At 39.7% G+C, this 21,431-nt stretch overlaps 1 protein-coding gene across 1 annotated transcript; it reads left to right on the top strand.

Moving 5' to 3' along the window:
* Positions 1-143: 143 nt before the first annotated feature.
* On the top strand, positions 144-17,414 carry LOC129779865 (glucose dehydrogenase [FAD, quinone]-like). The gene is made up of 4 exons (XM_055787608.1): positions 144-317; positions 15,082-15,388; positions 15,457-16,775; positions 16,841-17,414. Exons 1-4 carry the CDS (start codon positions 315-317, stop codon positions 17,048-17,050), a joined length of 1,839 nt encoding a protein of 612 aa, XP_055643583.1. The 5' UTR covers positions 144-314; the 3' UTR covers positions 17,051-17,414.
* Positions 17,415-21,431: the final 4,017 nt, after the last annotated feature.

Here is a 21,431-nt window from a genome sequence, read left to right as displayed (position 1 = left end):
GTCGAAACCGAACGCTCTGGCGAACATGACGAGAGGGAGCGCAACAGATCAAACGGCGGTTCGAAGCTTTTCCAAAATGCAAGCCTAGATCGCGAAATGCGCCAATAGATTGCAATAGTCAGTTGCAATAGTAAACGCGGCGCGATCGGAAGAATACCGGAGATACCGCAGGTGCGCACTCGCTCAGGGAATTTAATGTTGGTGACGACTAGTGATAGTCACCAAGTTTCGAATGAGCTAGGATAAGTGTACAAAAACTGGTGTCCCGTCTTCATTGCACGATAATAAATTCAGCTGCTGCATTGGTTTATGAGATGGTAATAATAAATTGAGTTGAAAAATGGAGTTTTGATTTTGCTGTGATAATGAAGACCTAAAATAAGCGCTTCTAAGAATGGTTTTGTTTCTCGCAATATATTTTCGCAAAACGAAAAAATGCTAAATCATAGTTACCTACAACACATGCTTCGATTACATGATGAATATTAGAGAAACCATGGAGCAACAACTTGATCCTAGGATCATGGGAGCATGGGATCAAGTGATATAAAACAATGCAAAAAGGTGATAGTGTTTCAAGGCCAAGTTCCAAGAAGGCCAAAGCATTGAGCTTGAGTGAACTGTAGTATAAGTAGCTGCTCTTCTTGTGATTGAACTAAAATGTGCAAAAGAAAACACCGAATAGCGGATTCCATTTTCAAAGCACAAGCCGCATAGATTCGCACATCAGATAGTCAATTATGAACAGGGCTACATAGTTCCACTCATCTGATTTGAATGAGAAGCATTATCTAACTGCCAGCCTATATCGTGTGAAAGGAAAATTAGAAGTTGATAGATCCAGACCAAAATGTATAATGTTCAATGATCTGATTTCCCAAGAGTTGATTTTTTGAAGACATGAACTATCTGATTCTAGATTGTTTCTAGTTTACGAAATTATGCAACTAATGGTAGGGCATTGCAAAACCAAGAATATGGTGTTTCGTTTCGTGTTTCGTGTTTGATAGTGAATACAATCTTGCGTATTTTTAAGTGTTTTTGCGGAATGCAGAGTGATTGTGTGTGTAATGCTATTTTTTTCCCTTTTTTTGGATTTCTGAGAATATCTCTACTCTATCTCTGAATGTTTTTATAAAAATATCAGGTATATATGAAACCGATTTTTTTCATCAGAACTACAATCTATATAGACAAATGATAAACAAAATGATTTTCACAATTAGGTAGACTCGGCTACAGTCGATTGTAATCTTGTTGCACCAGTATTAATATATCTGTTGCACCGTATGGACACAACAACAATGACAATATTTGCAAGTATCAAATATCATGCTGCCTGTTATTTAGTATTGCCTCAGCGGAATCGCACCTCTAGGCATCGTTCGTACAACGTAAATCAAGTGCCAACAAGCGTTTGCCATAGCATGCATACAGAGCCATACATTGGTGGCTCAAAGATACTAGAAATATAAACACTTCTCTTCATTTTGCACTATTCTCAAAAGAAACGCTTCTGTTATAATTACTGGCCCCGAAAAAAGTTGCATTACTTTCTCATGCTCATGCTAAGCGCAGCTGTCATCCTTAGTGGAGAAAGTTTTGCTAGTGGCGAGCGAAACCAAATCCCATGCAAAATTCAAGAACGACATTTATTTTCATAATATGTCACCCTTCTAAACTCGAGTACATCGCGAGTAATCGGTTTTCCACCTTACTAATCACAGATGTAAGAAAATTGTTTATATATATATATATATATATATATATATATATATATATATATATATATATATATATATATATATATATATATATATATATATATATATATATATATATATATATATATATAGTTTTAAAATTATATTTAAGAACTCGGCTCCTTTAAACTTAAGTAACTGAGCTTGTAAAAAATAAACGAATTAATAAAAAAAAAATACTTTCGTGATGACTAAATAAACGAAATAATCTCTTTCTGTTAATCTCAACAACCTCAAAAATTCTTCATTATGATCAAGATTAGCGCAAATGCAATCCTAGTTGAAGGCAGTTTTGCGACTGGCACGCGAACCCAAATAACTTAAAACATTTCAGCACGACATTCAAGATCCTTGGTATTCCCCAATGTATAATGTTTTGGCGCACAACCTTAACGCCTGCTTCGCCATAGCGTCAGTTCAATGTATTGAAGTTTTCCTACCGTCATGCGAAATCAAATCACTGACAAAATTCCAGAACAATTATTTTCTTGTTGAACTGACGATAGCCTAGCTTGATGGTTCCCCACAAAATTGTATAGCTCAAAACATTAATGCAACGGCGTCTGTTTGATGCAATGATTGCAATGCCAGAGACATCAGCGAGTGAGTAACTTGGTCGCGTCCACATCTCAGTCCGAAACGAAGACATGTGATGGCGCAAAACAAGGAAGAACAAGCGATGTTCATTGTTTCGTATCTAGAACGTTTGTCTTTCCTTCCTTTCCTTGTTGAAATAAAGAGACCTTAATCTTCTTTAGTTCATTCGTCTCTAGCCTTCAAAAAGGTCCTTGGAAAACTATATTCTTTCCTCATATCACTCCTACACCCCAATTGTCTTGAGAGAGGCACTCGATCCGACTCGATTGCCTCATCTTCATCTTCTTCTTTGTTTTTTAAAGGCTTTAAACTTTGCAGTTCATTCGCCTTTAAAGTTTGCCTCAGCGAGAACCACCGTTTATACTCTAGGCAAATATTTCCCTTCGTTCTTCATCTTTTCCTTTGTTCACGGCGACTTTAAATCTTACGACTTCCCCTTCGTTGCTCGTCGATAAGTTGCTCGTTATTGACAGCTCTGTTCGGAAAAGCACACTAATGGACAGAACAAATGTATGAGGAAATAAGATTGCTTCCTATTTTTATCCATTTAAACCATATACAGACTATAGAATAGTAATGTATATCATATCAAACAAATCTTAGAAAATTTCCGATTCGATTGGTATTCAAATCGTTAAAATCCGTTCGCAGCAAAAATAGTTATTAACATTAACTTTATTTCATAAAAACGTGACCTGTTTTCTGATTTGGCACCCTTAATGAAAGACGTAGTTCTACGTCAAAAAATAGCGCTCTCTATCTATAGCCGAGAAAACTTTGAGAAACTAACATAATCAATAAATACAAAAACTAAAAATTTTCGCTAATTTAATACTTAAATATTTAATAAAGTATTATGTAATATTGTATAATATTTTAATAAAAAAAAACAACTAATTGGCTTCTAAAAAACTGCCATAAAACTGAATCACAAAATTCTGCATAATTCGAAAACTAATCAAGCAAATGGAAATGGAAAATTCGCATTTGAAGGTTTTTGGGTATGAAAAAAGTTTCTATGATGGGTTGAAATACTTCCCTCCTCTAAAAGAGGAGGGAAGTATCCATACAAACAAACATAACCCCAGAAATAATAGAGCAAATTGAACCAAAATTGGAATGTGAGGATTTTTGAGCGTAATAAATGTTTCTATGATATTTCGACACCCCTCCTTCCACTGGAAGTGGGAGGGGGAACATTAAAGAGTCGCTTGTGGTGGCAGTGAGTGTCTATTAGAACAAATACATACTAGAAATAAGGATACAAATCGCGTGTATTTTTCTCACGGGAAAAAATATGAATCATGAATCAAATATCTTCAGCTGCTTCTACAAATCCACGCAGACTCATCGGTTCTATTCAGGACCACCAAGAAGTTAAAAAAGTTTAATTTTACATTAAACTTTTTTATTCATTATTCATATTCCACTTTTATACTCATCCACTCACATACTAACAAGAAAAAACATTGAACAATCTTTCAAAATATTCATTCATACATTCATTGAGAATTGATTCAGATGCAGATTTAAACAAATTACCAAGCCAGCGATAGTCTTACGTCTACCTTACCACTAGTTTTTGAACAACAGATAGGATAACCCAGTACTCGTTCATTAATCACTTCATTACTTTATCCAGATTAAACTGCTATACGGATTCAATACTTACAGAATCTCACGACGCAACAAACACTTGTGGACGTGAATCGAATTAAGGGGGGACTCCGGTCTGGAAGGTCGAAAAAATTGAATTTTTGTTTCTTGCATTTTCGGGAAACTTATGCCCTCAGAAATGTTGTTATACAAAGATTATTTGAGGGGCTTAGAATGCAAGGGGTGTAAGTGACTTGATCGATTTCTTTTCATCAACTTTTTATTCAGTTAATAACTCAACTGCAAAAACCTTCCAATTTAAGATTGCTATAGAATCCGATAGATGAGGTTCTGACCTATCTTCCACATTGTCAAGTATAGCTGGGAATGTATTTGCAGCTAAGGTATGACCATAAGAGAGAGTCGATGTAGCCTTTCATTCTTTCATTCTAAGCCCTTCATTTGATATTTTATTTCGTTGGAAAATTACAGCCAAAAGTATGAAGTTACTTCAAGGGACATAGTATTGTTGTGAGAATTTTAAAACGCATTTTTCTCGAAACCATTCTTTGTAACCATGTAACTCTTCAGGTATTGTCCTAAAGTTCTAAATATTAATTGGGATTCGTTCTGCGACACCCCGTTGCTTCGGAACCGATATCTCCAGCAAGTTACCGATTTTCAGACAGCATCTACGCATTCAGTTGCCAACAGCGTAATAATCATTATTCTCACGCTCGAAAAATGGAAAATACATCTCAAAAATATACCTCAAACAATAACCAAAACACCCGAAAATTTCATTTGATTCCTAAAATCCGAATAAAAATCACGTAAATTCATTCCCCCTTTAAGAATTATGGGTTCATGCTGAAGATTAAAGAAAAGAAACCACTACAAAAAGTGAAGCTTCGTAAACAAGACTCCTAGTTTTGAGATAAAAATTTTATTAATAACTCTATTAATAACTTAATTCATATAGAAAAAATAAGTTCCAGTATCTTCCACTATAAAAAGGCTTTGGGAAGTTGTTGGCACTACCCATTACAATTTTGACAACCCACCCGAGAATTCCATGTTGCCAAAATCGAACCGTGGCACAATCAAAAAATTTTTATATCTCCTGAAAATCCATCCCATGGTTCTCTGAGTGCAGGTGAAAACTCTGAGTTCACGATTGGCACCATTCGATTTTGGCTCTGTGCCAAAATTCCTGTGCCAAAAATGTATGTTCCCAAAATCTAACCAAGCCAAAATCAAACTAGTGGTGTATTTCTACAAAATACATACTCACGAAAAGCCGATATCAAAGCTTATATATTGATCAAGTTCAGAGTTACTAACAACTTTGTATCGATGCGAGCCCAGTGCATTCCGTACGGCCCTAGTGGATCAGCGCTTGACGCTTCGATGTTCAAGGCGAAGGTTGCCGACATCGATTAAAGTAGTAACTTATCTTCTTACCTACGCATATGCATGAAGTTGTCAATGAAGGTTTCTGAATGGTTTGAATATGATCAGCGAGGGGGAGCAACTCAACAGACGTTGATTAATATCTTGCTGGTTGCAGTGCATGCGGATGTGGTTAGATAATTATATAGGTTGTTGAGGAACAGTTTATTAGGCGAATCGATATGCATACTGTTTCGGAATAAATACCTATACATTATGTCAAATATATACCGAGAATTTTTAGCTTTAAACCCGCTGTACATTTTTCAATTTTTTACATTGGTACTACTGTCAGTAGTCTTCACGTCAATTTGTTTACAGCGCCATGAAGAACAAGATGACTCTTTTTTTGCTCTGTGATTTTTGATATGGATAATTCTATTGGTCAAAGATATTGTGTGAAATTTTGTGTTGCAAGCAAAATTTCTTATTCCGAAACGTTGAAAATGTTGCAGCATACATTTAGTGGCTCAACTATGTCGAAAACATGGCTATATGAATTGTATAAGGCATTCAAAGACGACCGAGAAGAGATGAACGATTTGCCACTTGAAGGACTACCATCTACCTCTTTACCTGATTAAAACATCCACAAATTAAAAGGAATGGTGCTCGGGAATCGTCATTTAAGTTTGAGATAGCTTGCCCGTGAATCAAATATTTCTCACGAGACCGTTCGTCATATTTTGGTTGATGTTATGGGCATGAGAAAAGTAGCAGCACGACTGGTGCCTAGTGACAAGGGCTCAATTTTCATCAAATAATTCATCCCAATCATGTGGCTTCACACATTTGTGAACTATCAAATTCTGACCCCACGTTCGTCCAACGCATACTTACTGGCGACGAGACATAGGTGTGACGTTTTCCCATTTCCGAAATTTTAATTACCGCTTCGTAATAATACAGCCATTCTATGCCAAAACGATATAGTGGTTCTCAGATTTTCGGGAAAATTGGTAGTTTTGTTCTTTATCGCAAAACATTGGACCCATTTTTTTTTTATTTTTTCTGTACAGTTTTACAAAAAAAATGGATAGACCATTTCTATTTTAGGGTTATCCGAACAATCAACTTTTTACTCTTTTTTCCAAAAATGACTTTTTTCAAAAATTCATAACTTTTGAACTACTAGACCGATTCAGATGATCGATATATTAGGCTGTCAAAAAAGTCCTGCGGTATTTTTTTTGAATTTTCATTTGTTCATAAAATTAGTTACAATCATCTGTTTTTAGTCAAATATGCGCCGTTTTGTTCGATGACTTGTTCCCAACGAGATGCCAACTTCATAATACCCCTGTTATAGAAGCTCGCTTCCTTATTGGCAAAAAACTCGGATAGCCAATTTTCACAGGCCTCTTTTGTGGCTAACTTCTGACAACCTAGCTCGTTCACCATGGACAAAAACAGGTGGTAGTCACTTGGTGCAAGGTCCGGACTATACGGCGGATGCAAAAGAACCTCCCATCCGAGCTCCCGAAGCCTCTGGCGCGTCACCAAAGAAGTGTGTGGCCTGGCGTTGTCCTGATGGAAGACAATGCGGCCTCTGTTTATCAAAGATGGCCTCTTCTTCATGAGTGCTACCTTCAAGAGGTCCAGTTGTTGGCAGTACAGGTCCGAATTGAGCGATTATGTCGGATTTTCTCTTTATTTTGCTCCATATTTACGACACTATTACTCACGAACGACTTAACCAAACAAAACACTGTCAAGGACTATATTATAGCGCGCAAAAATACCTTTACAACAAGCTATAGTATGACTCGATACAATGAATACAACTAGAACTACGCGCTTACAACGACATCTCGCGGAAATACCGCAGGACTTTTTTGACAGCCTAATATATAAAAAAAAAAATTTGAAAAAAATGACACATTTGCCAATTAATTGAATTCTAGTTGCATACATCCAGTATAGTCGCATAGAAATATTGTGCGAAAACTGAAAACATGTTAACTTTGAAAAATCATCACATAAAAAAGAAAAATTATACATCTCTGATTCTTGGATACGTCATGTAAAAAAAAACCTCAGTTTTCAAGAAAAAATATAAAAAAACTATAGCATCCTAGGAACCGAAAACATGTAAACTATAAAAAACTAATACAATAAATAATTACGAAATCAAAATCCATTTTTTTTTCGCAAGTCTTTTTTTTTCAAAAAAGCACCCGGCAAACTTCGTCCCGCCCAAAATTTGTTTTTTTTATCAATACCTTCAAACATTCACGTTTTCTTACTAAGCGCAAGTTTATGAGTTCAATCGCAGAACTGTTCATTGATGTTCATTCTAAACGAGCCCGTTGAACTTACCTTTACTAAAAAAAATCTAGTACTTCCATCAAAACTCATCATTATGATATCAGATTATTTTTAGACACAATTCTCGTTCAAGATTTTGCAACCACTTGCAAAAAACATGTTTCTCCGTTACATGGAATAAATGTTTGATACAGAAAATATGATAGAAAAAATACAGACCCCTCCCATCTTCTCCCCTCAAAGAGGGGGAAGGAGTTACTATTCACCATAGAAACGTTTCGTGCCCACTAAAATCTTCACATGCCAAATTTGGATCCATGTGCTTGATTAGTATTCGAGTTATGCAGAAATTTGTGTTTCATTTGTATAGCAGCTCCTCTAAGAGAGGGAGGAGGAGTATCCAACCACCGTTCGAAAATTTATTGCACCCTAAATTTTCTAATTGCCTAAATGCCTAATTTGGTTGCATTTGCTTGATTAATTCTCGAGTAATGCAGAAATTTGTGTTTCATTTGTATTGGTTTTAATTTGATTTGTCGATCATCTTAATTGGTCTAGTAGTTCAAAAGTTATAAATGTTTGAAAAAAGTCATTTTTGGAAAAAAAAATTGATTTTTCGGGCAACCCTAAAATGGAAATGGTCACCCTACTGAAAAAATAAAAAAATACCGGTCAAATGTTTTGGGATAACGAACAAAACTACCTATTGTCACGAAAATCTAAGAACCATAATGCCTTCAATGCTGTCGAAATGTGTATTTTGACAGAATTGAAGACATAAAAACGAATTCGCTGCGTGAACTGAAGGCAATTCCTGAATACAGTTATCAAAAGTGTTGCGATGACCTCATTTTTCGTTGGAAAAAGAGTATTGCTTCAAAAGGAGCCTATTTTGAAGGCGATGATAAGAGTTGAGGTGCTCAGAAGAAAAGGGGTGTAAGTTACTTGACCAATTTTCTCTTCATCAACTTTTTCTTTCGTGAATAACTCAGCTGCAAAAACGTTCCATATTGAGTGTCCTATAGAAACCGGTGATTGAGGTTCTGATCTATCGTCCAAATTGTCAAATAAGCTGGAAATGTGTTTGCAGCTTGGTTATGACCAAAAGAATGAGTCGATGGAGAGAAAATCGAATTTTCTTTAAAGCAATTTCCCGGTATTTATTGACAGAGTTTAGATTAATAACTAAAAAACAAAGATCGTTTCGAAAAGTCTAAGCACGCTTTCGATGCACGACTGCTTCTAAATTACATTTGAATAGCCAATCATTTAGGAATACCTCTCCAATTTTGACGTAGGACTATGTCTTTGAACTCTATATAGTGGGTCACTTTCAATTTCGTCGAAAAAACTGGATAATTCTGGACTGGGCTCGCCCACCTGATGAAATAACATCAATGATAACCAAAATTGCAATTTTCTATAAGAAGAGAAACAGTAGCAGTGGCCTCCATTGACACCACTGTAATTTAGATACTAGTCGTGGATGTTTTGAGGATTTTTGTCATAACTATTTATAATTTGAATAAAACATGCGTATTTCCTAAACCTTCATTTATTTTAATATAATGGCTGTTTTCTTGGAGTTATAGAATTTCAAAACGGCAAAACACTTTTCGATAGATGTGGCATTTCGTGTCTGTTTCGTGTTAATTTTGATTCACCATTTCATCATGAGTAGACTGAATAACGTCTGAAACTTATGTACATTTTTCAGGAAAAGCATAGTTTAGTTCGAGAAATTGATCGCTCTTTTCATTTATTCTATAGCAAAGACTCTCTGGAAAAAATAGAAATTTAAATTTGTGGAGGCGATCTGGCGTAGTGGTAACATCCATGCCTCTCATGCTAAAGGTCACGAGTTCAATTCTCACTCCCGACATCTTTCCAAAAATGGAAGTTAAAGTGACGAACCAGCCAAATGAGTTGAAAGTCACTATAATACAGATAGAAAAAAAAGAAATTTAAATTTTTATCTGCTGTGGAACATTGTGACGAAAATATGTAATATTTTTATTATATTTTTAAATATTTCCTTCAACTAAAATGATTTCTTATAACAAAATCCAGTTCCTATGCCATAAAAACAAAAAACTGTCAAATTTGCAACATAGATCGCAGAAATGCCAAAATGCATATTTGCATATAAACATATATTATTATTATTAACGAAGAACATTGGTTCGACAACTCGCAAGCAGATCGGACAAGTTTTTAATCGATCCAACAAAGGTGTTTTTTTCACATCGAATAATAGTGTTCTTTTTCACCGGTTGCGCTTGCGAGTGGAGCGAAGTTTAAAGTGGTGCGCGCTGAGGATCCAAATCAGACACATTCATCACACACGCCACACAGCCGCGGCAAGTAGAAATTTATTTTTCTTTTGTTTCCCTATCATTCCTTCTACCTTCTGTGCACGATTTACACCATTGTTCAACTTTGTGTTAACCAAATCGGCAAACGTTGGCATTAGGGGTGATCATTATTTCTTATATACCGTTGAACTTTTATTGGAATTTTTTTTTCATTTTATCATTTTATTTAACATAAAATAAATTGAATTTAATATTCGCATCATAACCCTATAAAAAATATTTTTTTCACTTATTTATTTATTTTGATTATCATTATATTCTGTTCATATCGAACAGTTGACCGATTTTTTTGATATGGCTGAGGGCGGGAAGGATCCCCCATCGACGCTATTGAATATTTCCGATACCGATCCTCCTCCTGAAGAGCAGGAAGATGAAGCTGAAGTTGAGGAAGAAAATTCTGTATATGAAGTTGGAAGTTCCGAAGATGAGGACATTGACGAAAAACAGGATTTTCGTCCAAAAGAATACCATGAAGGCTCCAAAGGCCCATTCATTGTATACTTTAGACGAAAATCTAAACCTCTCAATGTCATTCGTATCTCGAAGGAACTTACTCAGAAGTTTTCTGCAGTTACCGAGATTACACGGATGGGGCCAGACAAACTACGAGTTGTCGTCTCAAGCAGGACCCAAGCGAACGAAATCACGCGCTGCGACCTCTTTGCGATTGAGTATCGCGTATACGTGCCCTGTTGCAACGTCGAAATAGACGGCGTAATAACCGAAAAGGGTTTGACTCGAAAAGAGATTATCGATGGTGTCGGTCGCTTCAAGAACTCTTCACTAAAAACTGTGAAGATTCTTGCATGCGATCGACTGAAATCTGTGTCACAAAAAAATGACAAAAGGGTTCTCAATCGGACAAACTCTTTTCGTGTGACTTTTGAGGGTTCCGCCCTTCCAAACTACGTTGCAATAGGTGCACTTCGTTTACCTGTTCGGTTGTTTGTACCCCGGGTAATGAAATGCAACAAATGTATGCAACTCGGTCACACGGCCGCCTATTGTTGCAATAAAAAACGTTGCGCAGATTGTGGAGAGAGCCATGATGAGAATCCTTGCGCGAAAGAGCACAAGTGTCTTCATTGCGGCGGGTCTCCTCATGATATTATTCAATGCCCGGTGTACAAACAACGAGGGGAAAAAATCAAGCGTTCCTTAAAGGAACGTTCCAAGCGGACTTTTGCAGAAATGCTTAAGAGTTCCGTGCCAACGACACAGGACAATCCCTACTCCATTCTGCAGAACGACGAGCCTGTTGCTGACGCTCCCAATGCAGGAAGTTCCGGTACATCGCAGGGTGCCGTCAGGAAAAGAAAAATTACTTCTTTTCCTTCACTCCCCAGAAAGACGACCGAAACTTCCCAAGTTGGAATGAAAACTCGAATTGAACGTGCTGAGAATAGACCGAAGCAAGTACCTCCTGGTTTAAGCTGTTCTTCCACGCACCAGGGGTCCTCAACACTTCCCGGAGCAGCACCCACCCGGTCTGTTCCATTTTCGCGGTCGAGGCAACAGCCACAATCTGGTTTGCTTGCGCTTTCTGACCTGGTGGACAACATTTTAAATGCTCTAAATATAAATGACCCTCTTAAAAGCATAGTATTATGTTTGCTTCCGATTGTGAGAACATTTTTGAAAGAAAAATGTAGTTTTTTAGCAGCGTTCATTTCCCTCGATGCCTGATTCAGTGCAAGAGGTCAAGGATTTGACCACTGTAATACAGTGGAATTGCAGAAGCATCATCCCTAAACTAGATCAATTTAAATTTTTAGTTCATAGTTCTAACTGTGATGTATTTTCCCTCTGTGAAACATGGCTTTCTTCAGCCGACGAGCTGAATTTCCACGATTTCAACATTATTCGCCTCGATCGAAATGACTCGTTTGGTGGCGTACTATTGGGGATCAAAAAATGTCACTCCTTCTATAGAGTCACTCTCCCATCGATGATAGGCATTGAAGTTGTCGCTTGCCAGACACAAATCAATGGCAAAGACTTCTGCATTGCCTCGATATATATTCCTCCAAGAACCATGGTCGGCCGCCATCAGTTTTTTGATATCATCGCGGCATTGCCGGAGCCGCGGCTAATCTTAGGTGACCTCAACTGCCATGGAACAGCATGGGGGTCACACTATGATGACAGCCGTGCCACGTTGATTTATGATCTGTGCGACAACTTCAACATGACAGTTTTAAATACAGGGGAAGCAACTAGGATAGCCAACCCTCCTGCACGGGCAAGTATGCTAGACATATCACTTTGCTCTTCTTCATTATCCCTGCATTGCACGTGGAAGGTAATCCAAGATCCCCACGGTAGTGATCACCTGCCAATAATTTTATCGATCGCCAATGAATCAGGTTCTCGTGAGTCAGTCGATATTGCGTATGACCTCACGAAAAATATTGACTGGAGAAAATTTGCAGAAATAATATCTGAAGCACTTGTTTCAATGCATGAACTTCCTCCACTCGAAGAGTATAACTTTATATCGAGTTTGATTTACGAAAGCACACTTCAAGCTCAAAAGAAACGTGTTCCTGCTACCACTTTCCGACGTCGTCGTCCATCACTTTGGTGGGACAAGGAGTGCTCAAAGGTCTTGGCAAAACATCGTTTGCTGAACTTGTTCAACAAGTTTCTGGAGCTGAATATAGTCCCGCATGACTGGAGACAAGTGAGAGTGATAGCCATACGAAAACCCAACAAGCCGGCTTGCGATCACAATTCGTATAGGCCGATTGCAATGTTATCCTGTATTCGTAAATTGTTAGAGAAAATGATTCTACTTCGTTTGGACAAGTGGGTTGAAACGAACAATTTGCTGTCAAATACGCAGTTTGGCTTCCGCCGAGGTAAAGGGACGAACGATTGTCTCGCGCTGCTATCTTCTGAAATCCAAATCGCATTTGCTCGCAAAGAACAAATGGCTTCCATTTTTCTCGATATCAAAGGGGCATTTGAATATGACAGTTTTTGCTTCCGATCAGCTGCCAGGATTCATATTCTCAAGCTGGAGAGAATACAATATCGTTGCTTGCGTATAGCCATGGGGTGTTTGCATTCGACACATACGATGAGTCTCGAAGTTTTGGCAGGAGTACCCCCGCTTACTCTTCGGTTCACAGAATTATCCTACAGATTTCTCATCCGTTGCAAGATCATGAATCCATTGGTGATTGATAACTTCGAAAATCTACTCCAACTGACTCCTCAGTCAAGTTTTATGTCTCTATACCATGAGTACCTTACCCATGAAGTGCACCCTTCACCGGGCATCTCCAACCAAGTTTGCTTCCCATACTTTTGCAATTCCTCTGTCAATTTTGATCTGTCCATGCGACAAAAGATCCATGGAATCCCAGATCATCTACGCTCCGATTACATTCCGGAGATATTTTCGGCAGAATATGGGAAAGTTAGATCTGATAAAATGTTCTTTACTGACGGTTCATGCATAAACGGGTCCACTGGCTTCGGCATCTTCAATGAAAATTCCAGTGCCTCTTTCAAACTCAAAGATCCTTGTTCCGTGTATGTCGCTGAACTGGGTGCGATATATTACGCATTAGGGATCATTGAAACATTCCCCATCGACCACTATTTTATTTTTTCAGACAGTCTCAGCTCAATAGAGGCAATCCGCTCAATGAAAGTTGATAAACGCTCATCTTATTTCCTAACAAGAATAAGACATCTATTGAGTGTTTTGGTCGAAAAATTATTCAAGATTACCTTAGCATGGGTTCCCTCTCATTGCTCGATTCCGGGGAATGAGAAAGCGGACTCGCTAGCTAAGGTGGGCGCTTCAGAAGGCACACTTTTTGAAAGGCAAATTGCCTATAATGAATTTTTTCACATTCCTCGTCAGGACACACTCGTTAGTTGGCAGCGCATGTGGAGTGAAGATGAGTTCGGTCGTTGGTTACACACGATTATCCCTAAGGTTTCGACGAAAGCTTGGTTTAAGGGATTGAATGTCGGTCGTGATTTCATTCGCGTGATATCTCGGCTTATGTCCAATCACTACAACCTAAACGCGCATCTCTATCGAATTGGGCTCGCAGCAAACAATCTTTGTGATTGTGGCGATGGCTACCACGACATCGAGCATATTGTCTGGTCGTGTATCCGGTTCCATGCTGCTCGCTCTCAGCTCTCTAGAGCACTGAGAGCAAAAGGCAGACAATCGGATATCCCCGTCCGGGATATCTTAGGTAGCCGTGATCCTGATCTTCTGCTTCATCTATACCTGTTCCTCAGGAACGCCGATGTCAACGTTTAATGATTTTTCCTTCGTTGTGTCCCTGTTTCGTATCCCTCCTATTCGATCTATAAACTTTTACTTAGTCGCGGCAATACATACACACACTCTTTACAGATACACGGGCCAAAGGTTGTGCAGTCCACTGATGATTCAACAAAAGCCAAAGATTGTACCGCTCATGACAACTCTACACGAGCTGATGATTGCGCCGGCTAGTGACCATTCTATCCTGGATTCCTCGAGAAGACGCACCACGCTAGATATGGGGTACAGACAAGGGGGGCGTTGCTGATTAATGGTCAGCTGCATCCCAATAGGAAGTATCCCGTGTCGGGCACAGGTACAGATCATTGAAGACAGCAACATCACAATTACGAAAACACTTGTAATACTAACCTCGAGCCAACCGCGAGTAATCGGTTACATATTACTAACATAGTTATAAGGCAAACATTGTCGAAATTGAACTCCCGGCCCCGTCAGGTTGACGCCATATGAGCCTTAATAAAAATATATATTTTGGATAAAAAAAAAAAAAAAAAAAACATGAGGAAAATTTCAAGAATAGTATTGAAACGGTTAAAATATTCAAAGTTCACTCTCCTCTCCGCTGTCAGAGTCATTAGATGCCCTGGGTCACAATTGTGTGGTCAATATAAAAAGATTCTGTACTCATAACGGAGAAAACCCATTATATTAATTTATCAAGTTTCTTAAATTCCTTTGTCACAAATCTATCCTACCAACCTTCCAGGTGTTCCTTCAACTATTTCTACTGCTATTCGCCATCAATACCACCAGAAGCAACACTCCGCTCCAGAATATATTCGACAACCTCAGTTTGATGTTTCTGTATGGCAACGGAAGTGCCGGTATTCCGGACATAGCCGAGTTCCGCAAGGAGTACGATTTCATAGTGATTGGAGCAGGATCCGGTGGTTCGGTGGTGGCTAATCGTTTGAGTGAGAACAAAAACTGGAACGTGCTGTTGCTCGAGGTGGGTAGGGAAGAGAATCTGGTGGCCAATATTCCGCTGACAGCAGGCTTAACAACAGCCACAAGTAAGTGCAGTCAAACAATATGTTGCAATGCCATGCAATGAATAACTATTGTTGTTTTTTTTTCAAAGGATTCAGCTGGGGATACCGCTCGGAACCGATGCAAAACGCTTGCAAAGGCTTAGAAGGGGGAGTTTGCTATTGGCCAAAGGGCCGTGGGTTGGGCGGGACCAGTCTCATCAACTTTCTGCTGTACGGCAGAGGACATAAGCGGGATTTTGACGAGTGGGAAGAAACTGGTAACACCGGATGGAGCTACAAAAACGTTGTAAAATACTTTGAAAAGGCTGAGAAAATCAAAGGTCAAAAGCCTAATCCCAAAGGTTATCTGCACATTGAACACAGTTCTTATGAAACACCTTTGCTAAGAAAATATATTGAGGCTGGCCAGGCCCTGGGTTATAAGCAGATTTCCCCCAACGATGAAACTCAACTTGGCTTCTACAAAGTTCTCGCAACGATGAAAAACAGCGAGCGATGCAGTGCTGCTAGAGCATACCTCCGACCAGTAGCAAATCGCAACAATTTACATATTTCCATGAAATCATGGGCGACCAAAATACTCATCGATCCGAATACAAAATCGGCGTATGGAGTTGAAATCATGAAGAACAAGCAGCGATACCAGATCAAGGTCACTAAAGAAGTAATTCTTTCAGCAGGAGCCATTGGATCGCCACAACTGCTAATGTTGTCGGGGATCGGACCACGTGACCACCTCGAGTCATTGGGGATCCCGGTTATACAAGATTTGAAAGTCGGGTATAATCTGCAAGACCATGCTACTCTGTCGGGGCTCGTATTCACTGTAAATAAACCAGTTACCATAAGAGAGCAGGATATGAGGCGACCTGAGAATTTTCTCAACTATGCACTCAACAGGAAAGGACCATTTACGGTGCCAGGAGGTGCTGAGGGCATCGCCTTCGTTAAAATCAATAACTCCGATTTGCCGACGGATTATCCGGATATGGAATTCGTGCTGGGAACCGGCGCGGTTAACAATGACGAGTCGGGATCACTGCGCCATACTTTCGGAATGACAAAGGAATTCTATCGAAAAACCTACGGTACGGCAAGGGGCAAGCATGCATTCGGAATCGCTCCAGTGTTGATGAGACCACGAAGCCGTGGTCGTGTGTACTTGAAAAGCACCAATCCGTTCCAATGGCCTCGGATGGAAGGAAACTACTTCGACCATCCCAAGGATATGTCCACTATGATCGAGGGGATTAAACTGGCTGTACAGATAGGTGAATCCCCAAGTTTTGGATCGTACGGATCCAAACTGCTCGCCGTTCCTTTCCATGGCTGCGAAGGCGAGCGTTTTCGCAGTGATGAATACTGGAAGTGCTGCTTACGGCAGGTTGGAGCAAGTATTCAGCACCAAGTATGAAATATGGCTGTATTTTGTACTCGAGTATCATTGAAAAATACCTTTATTTCCTATTTCAGTCTGGTACATGCAAAATGGGACCATCTAGCGATTCAAACGCAGTTGTTGATCCGGAGCTTAGAATCCATGGTGTTCGCAATCTGCGCGTTGCTGACGCGTCAATTATACCAACACTACCTTCAGCTCATACCAACGGAGTGGTGTTTATGATCGGTGAAAAGGCAGCCGATATGATAAAAAGAACGTGGGCCAACAATGTAGACAGTTAACGACAGTCATGGAACTAGTTCAGCGCCTAGGGTAAACAGCTCCAGAATAAGACTACCCATTAGATCTTATTATAGGAAATTTAGATTAACTTATTAAGCTATTCTAGTCACAATTGTTTTTTTATTTTGTCATTTGAATAATGAATACTTTTTTACGGGTTGCAAACACGGATAAAATTGGATTTTGGAATCGAACTTGTCACAGACCACTCTGTGACAAACATGAAAAGGGTATCCTTTATAGACTTCCCGAGAACTAGGTTTCCATTTCCGAGATAAGTGAAAGTCATAAGACAAGTAGCAACGGTTTAAAACACGAGACAAACTCGATACGGGTTCGTTGTAACCGTAATTTGGACGCGATTTTGGGAGGCAGAATCATATTTTTGTTCATGGTTTGGGCATGAAAAAAGTCGACTAGTGCCAGAAGAGTTTGATTATTTTCTTCAAAAATGTTTGATCCCTCGTTGATCCAACGCATGGGTGTACGAGTAAGGCATGCAAACGAGTAAAATTACCGCTTCGTGGAACCCGTTTTGACAGCATTGAAGACATAGAAACGAATTCGCTACGTAAAAGCAATTCCTGAATACAGCTATAGAAGGTGTTCCAATTACTGGGTTGTTCGTGGGAAAAAGTGTATTACTTCAGAAGGAGCCTATTTTGAAGGCGATAATATAATTTTAGGTGATAAATCATGCATTTTCTTCAAGAACCGGTATATAATTGACAGAATGTAAATCAAACTTAATATTGAAGTAAACATTGGCTAATTCACCTTAGCATGCAAAATCATCTCAATATGATCGATGTATTGAGTTTTTCAATTAACAATGTTGAATCCTATTGTCGATGCACGATCCTGTCCACGTTGTTATGGTAGTGTATACTGCGATTGCTAAAACATTATCTAGCAAGTACGTCCCCTTAGCAGGTCGTAACAATTCTTCATACGAAGAAGTATGGTGTATTCAAAATTTTCGTATCCAATATCCACAATATTTAACTTTTAGTGAAAATTTTCAATTCATATTCACGGTAGTCATTTTTGTTGCCATATACGTGACATTGGAATCAATATGTAAAAACGGCATGCCGCCTATATACTATTATTCGTACTTTGGAACAATACATGTGAAGAAATGTTGACGATTCCAAGCTCCCCTTCTACGTGGCAACATTTCTCTTTCCACTACCCTTAGGAAACTATCTCCATCTCAGAGGTATACTAGGATTCACTACGAACTTGATGACCTCATTGCTCTGACGTTGATTATTGGATCGGTAGTTTATCAGAAACAAATTATTATTTGGTTATTGGATCGGTAGTTAAACAAACTCCATGTTGGTGTCTTTCCATACGTTGCTAGGCAGGACGGCAGACGAGCAGGAATTGGAGATGTGATACCACTTATTACCAAAGCGGCGGCCCAACCAACAAGTTTGGCACCCGTTTTATCCTGATGGGCAAAAAGCAACGACACGTGATCCAGTGGAATCCGATAAACGATCGCTTACGCAGGTTGAGAATCAAAAACCGATTTTCCAACCCCAACATCATTAACGTGCACTGCCCACACGAAAAATGAACCGGAGACATAAAAAAGGTTCTACTCAACGCTTGAGTAAGTGTGCAATAGATAGTAAAGCCTCCAGCCAAAGTAGACATCATTCTCAGATGAATGTTAAGGCGCGTTCACATTATGCCGAAAAAGTCCTACTACAATTCTTAGAACATCGTATCGCTATGTGCGGAGATATTCGCGAGGTGATTCTCCAGATAGGAATTCGACCCGTCGATCAGTTCTATCAACTCTTTCTATGGTGGGATGATACTGAACAGGAAGAGCCGAGCTCGTTCGTCATTGAGGTAATGATTTTTGGAGCACGTTCATCGCCAACCACGGCACAGTTCATGAAAAATCATAACACCCAGCGTTTTGCGGCAGAGTATCCAGCAGCAACAGTGGCTATAACTAAGAACCACTATGTGGGAAGCACTGAGACAGAAAAAGAAGCCATTCAGCTCGCGAAGGCCGTTTATTCGCGTCACGACCAAGGGGACTACAAAATAAGGAATTGGACCACCAACTCCACTAGTGTCCCCTAGAACCTACCAAAGAGAAGAACTTTATTTTAATTTAGTATCACACAACGATGATCGGGGATCGAACCCGAATCCACGTGCATACCTTTGTGGACGCGTGTGGCAATGGCATGCCAGCGGTTGTATTTCTGCGCTTCGAAGAGGATGGTTTGGTATATTGCGCACTGGTTGGTACGAAAACCCGCGTAGTTCCTCTAAGGTGCCACGATCAGAGCTCCAGGCTGCAGCTATCGGAACGAGGCTAGCAAGCACTATATAAAGGGTATTTCAATAAGGACGCTACAAAAGTAGACCGATAGGGACAGCAAACGACCCATATTGTTTCCCGCTCTCTTGACATTTCTCTTCAGAAAGGTTTGCTATTTGGAAAGATATACGATCCAACAACTAGTCGAGATTATTGAAATTTACCACCGAAATTCGGAATCAATGGCCTGAACTTTAAGAGCGCTATGGCCAATTTATGGTCTTCATAATAGTCCTGCTAGATCAACAATTGAGCGTCTAGTGGAAACATTTAAATCCACAGGCACAAAACATACCCGTGCCAGTGAGACAAAGAAGTGCCCGTAGTGCCGAGAAAATTGCTGCCGCTAGCGCATCAATTGAGGAAGACCCAAATCAGTCTCTCACACATCGTTCTCAAGTGTTGGGCATCTCTGTGACGTCGTTGTGGCGAATTTGGCGCCGCTTGACCATCAGAAGCGTCGTATGTTCGTGAATTGGGCTGAGCAACAACTTGAAAATGATCCGGATTTTCATCGAAAAATCATCTTTAGCGATGAGGCTCATTCCTGGCTGAATGGCTTCGTCAATAAGCAAAATATGCGTTATTGGTCAAGCAGCAATCCACACGTACTCCATGAGTCACCATTGCATCCCGAGAAAAATACGGTTTGGTGCGGTATATGGTCCGGCGGCGTCATTGGGCCGTACTTCTTACGGGAGGATTAAGATCGGCACGTTACTGTGAATGGGAATCGCTACCGTTCAATGATAACCGAATATTTTTGATCCGAAGTGGATGATATGGGCTTGGACAATATATGGTTTCAACAGGACGGCGCCACAAGCCACACAGCGAATTTAACAATCGATTTATTGCTAACCAAGTTTGGTGAGCGCGTTATCTCACGAAATTGCCCAGTCAATTGGCCACCTTGGTCGTGCGATTTGACGCCGTTAGACTATATCCTGTGGGGCTACGTCAAGTCTATGGTCTATGCCAACAAGCCAGCGCCGATTGATGAATTACGAACGAATATCGAACGTGAAAATGCAGCAGTATCGGCCGAAGAAATCGAGTTCCATACATAATGGCATCAAATATACTTTCACATGAATAAAGAATTTCATTGATATCCAAAGCCGTTTTTGTTTTATTTAAAAAAAAATTGTAGCGCTCTTATTAAAAAACTTTTTACAATTCGCTTTCCATTCAGATTCCAGAGCACTTTTTCTGGTCTGATTTCCGGAATGTTTTGTGCTGGCCGCGATCCGACCACCGCCGTTACAGCTAGTATCTTGCAGCAAGAGTAAGCGATGTTCTGGAAGCTACCGACGCCGAAGAATGGAATCGGATTCAGTTGAAGTTGAAGCTGAAGATTCGCTGGTTCAAAGGGCAGAATTTCTTAAGAGGCCGGAGCAAAGCTGGCCTGAAAGTAACGTTATTAGGGATACAACTGACGAAGGAATCGGTCAAGCGTACTGTCAAGCGCAGCAGGACGTTCACGCAGAGGAACTAAGAATATTGCGACGTTCTAACAATGAATGAAAACGGTTAACACAGGTTGCAAATCACAGTAGTATTCACAATCTAAATCCTTTTTAGACTATGAAAACCTTTTGCGAATGAACAGCAGGGCTACGAAATGTATATTTCTATTTCCAAATGAAAAGTATCCAATCATATTACCCGGTGATCATCCCGTCACACATCTAGTGCTTTCCAATTTCCATGAAAGGTATCATTATCGGAACTATGCAACGGTTGCGAATGAAGTACGAAGCAGATTTTGTATTCCACGTTTGAGACGAACGCTTTGCAAGATGAGATACAGGTGACAATAGTTTCGGAACCACCAGAAATGGCTGAGCTTCCCCAAGCCAGGTTGCTGCGTTCAGCAGACCATTCTCTCGCGTTAACGTAGATTTTTTTTTGGGACGATTGGAGTCGTTGTGACGTTCCTAACGATTCGGACTCTTCATGTCGAGGTCGTCAGTTCACTGAGCAGAGCAAAGTTCGTGTATTATGGCCTTGCACCAAGTGAGTGT

Source organism: Toxorhynchites rutilus, chromosome 3, assembly GCF_029784135.1.
Source record: "Toxorhynchites rutilus septentrionalis strain SRP chromosome 3, ASM2978413v1, whole genome shotgun sequence".
NCBI lineage: Eukaryota > Metazoa > Arthropoda > Insecta > Diptera > Culicidae > Toxorhynchites > Toxorhynchites rutilus.
This window is presented reverse-complemented; position numbering and strand designations above follow the sequence as displayed.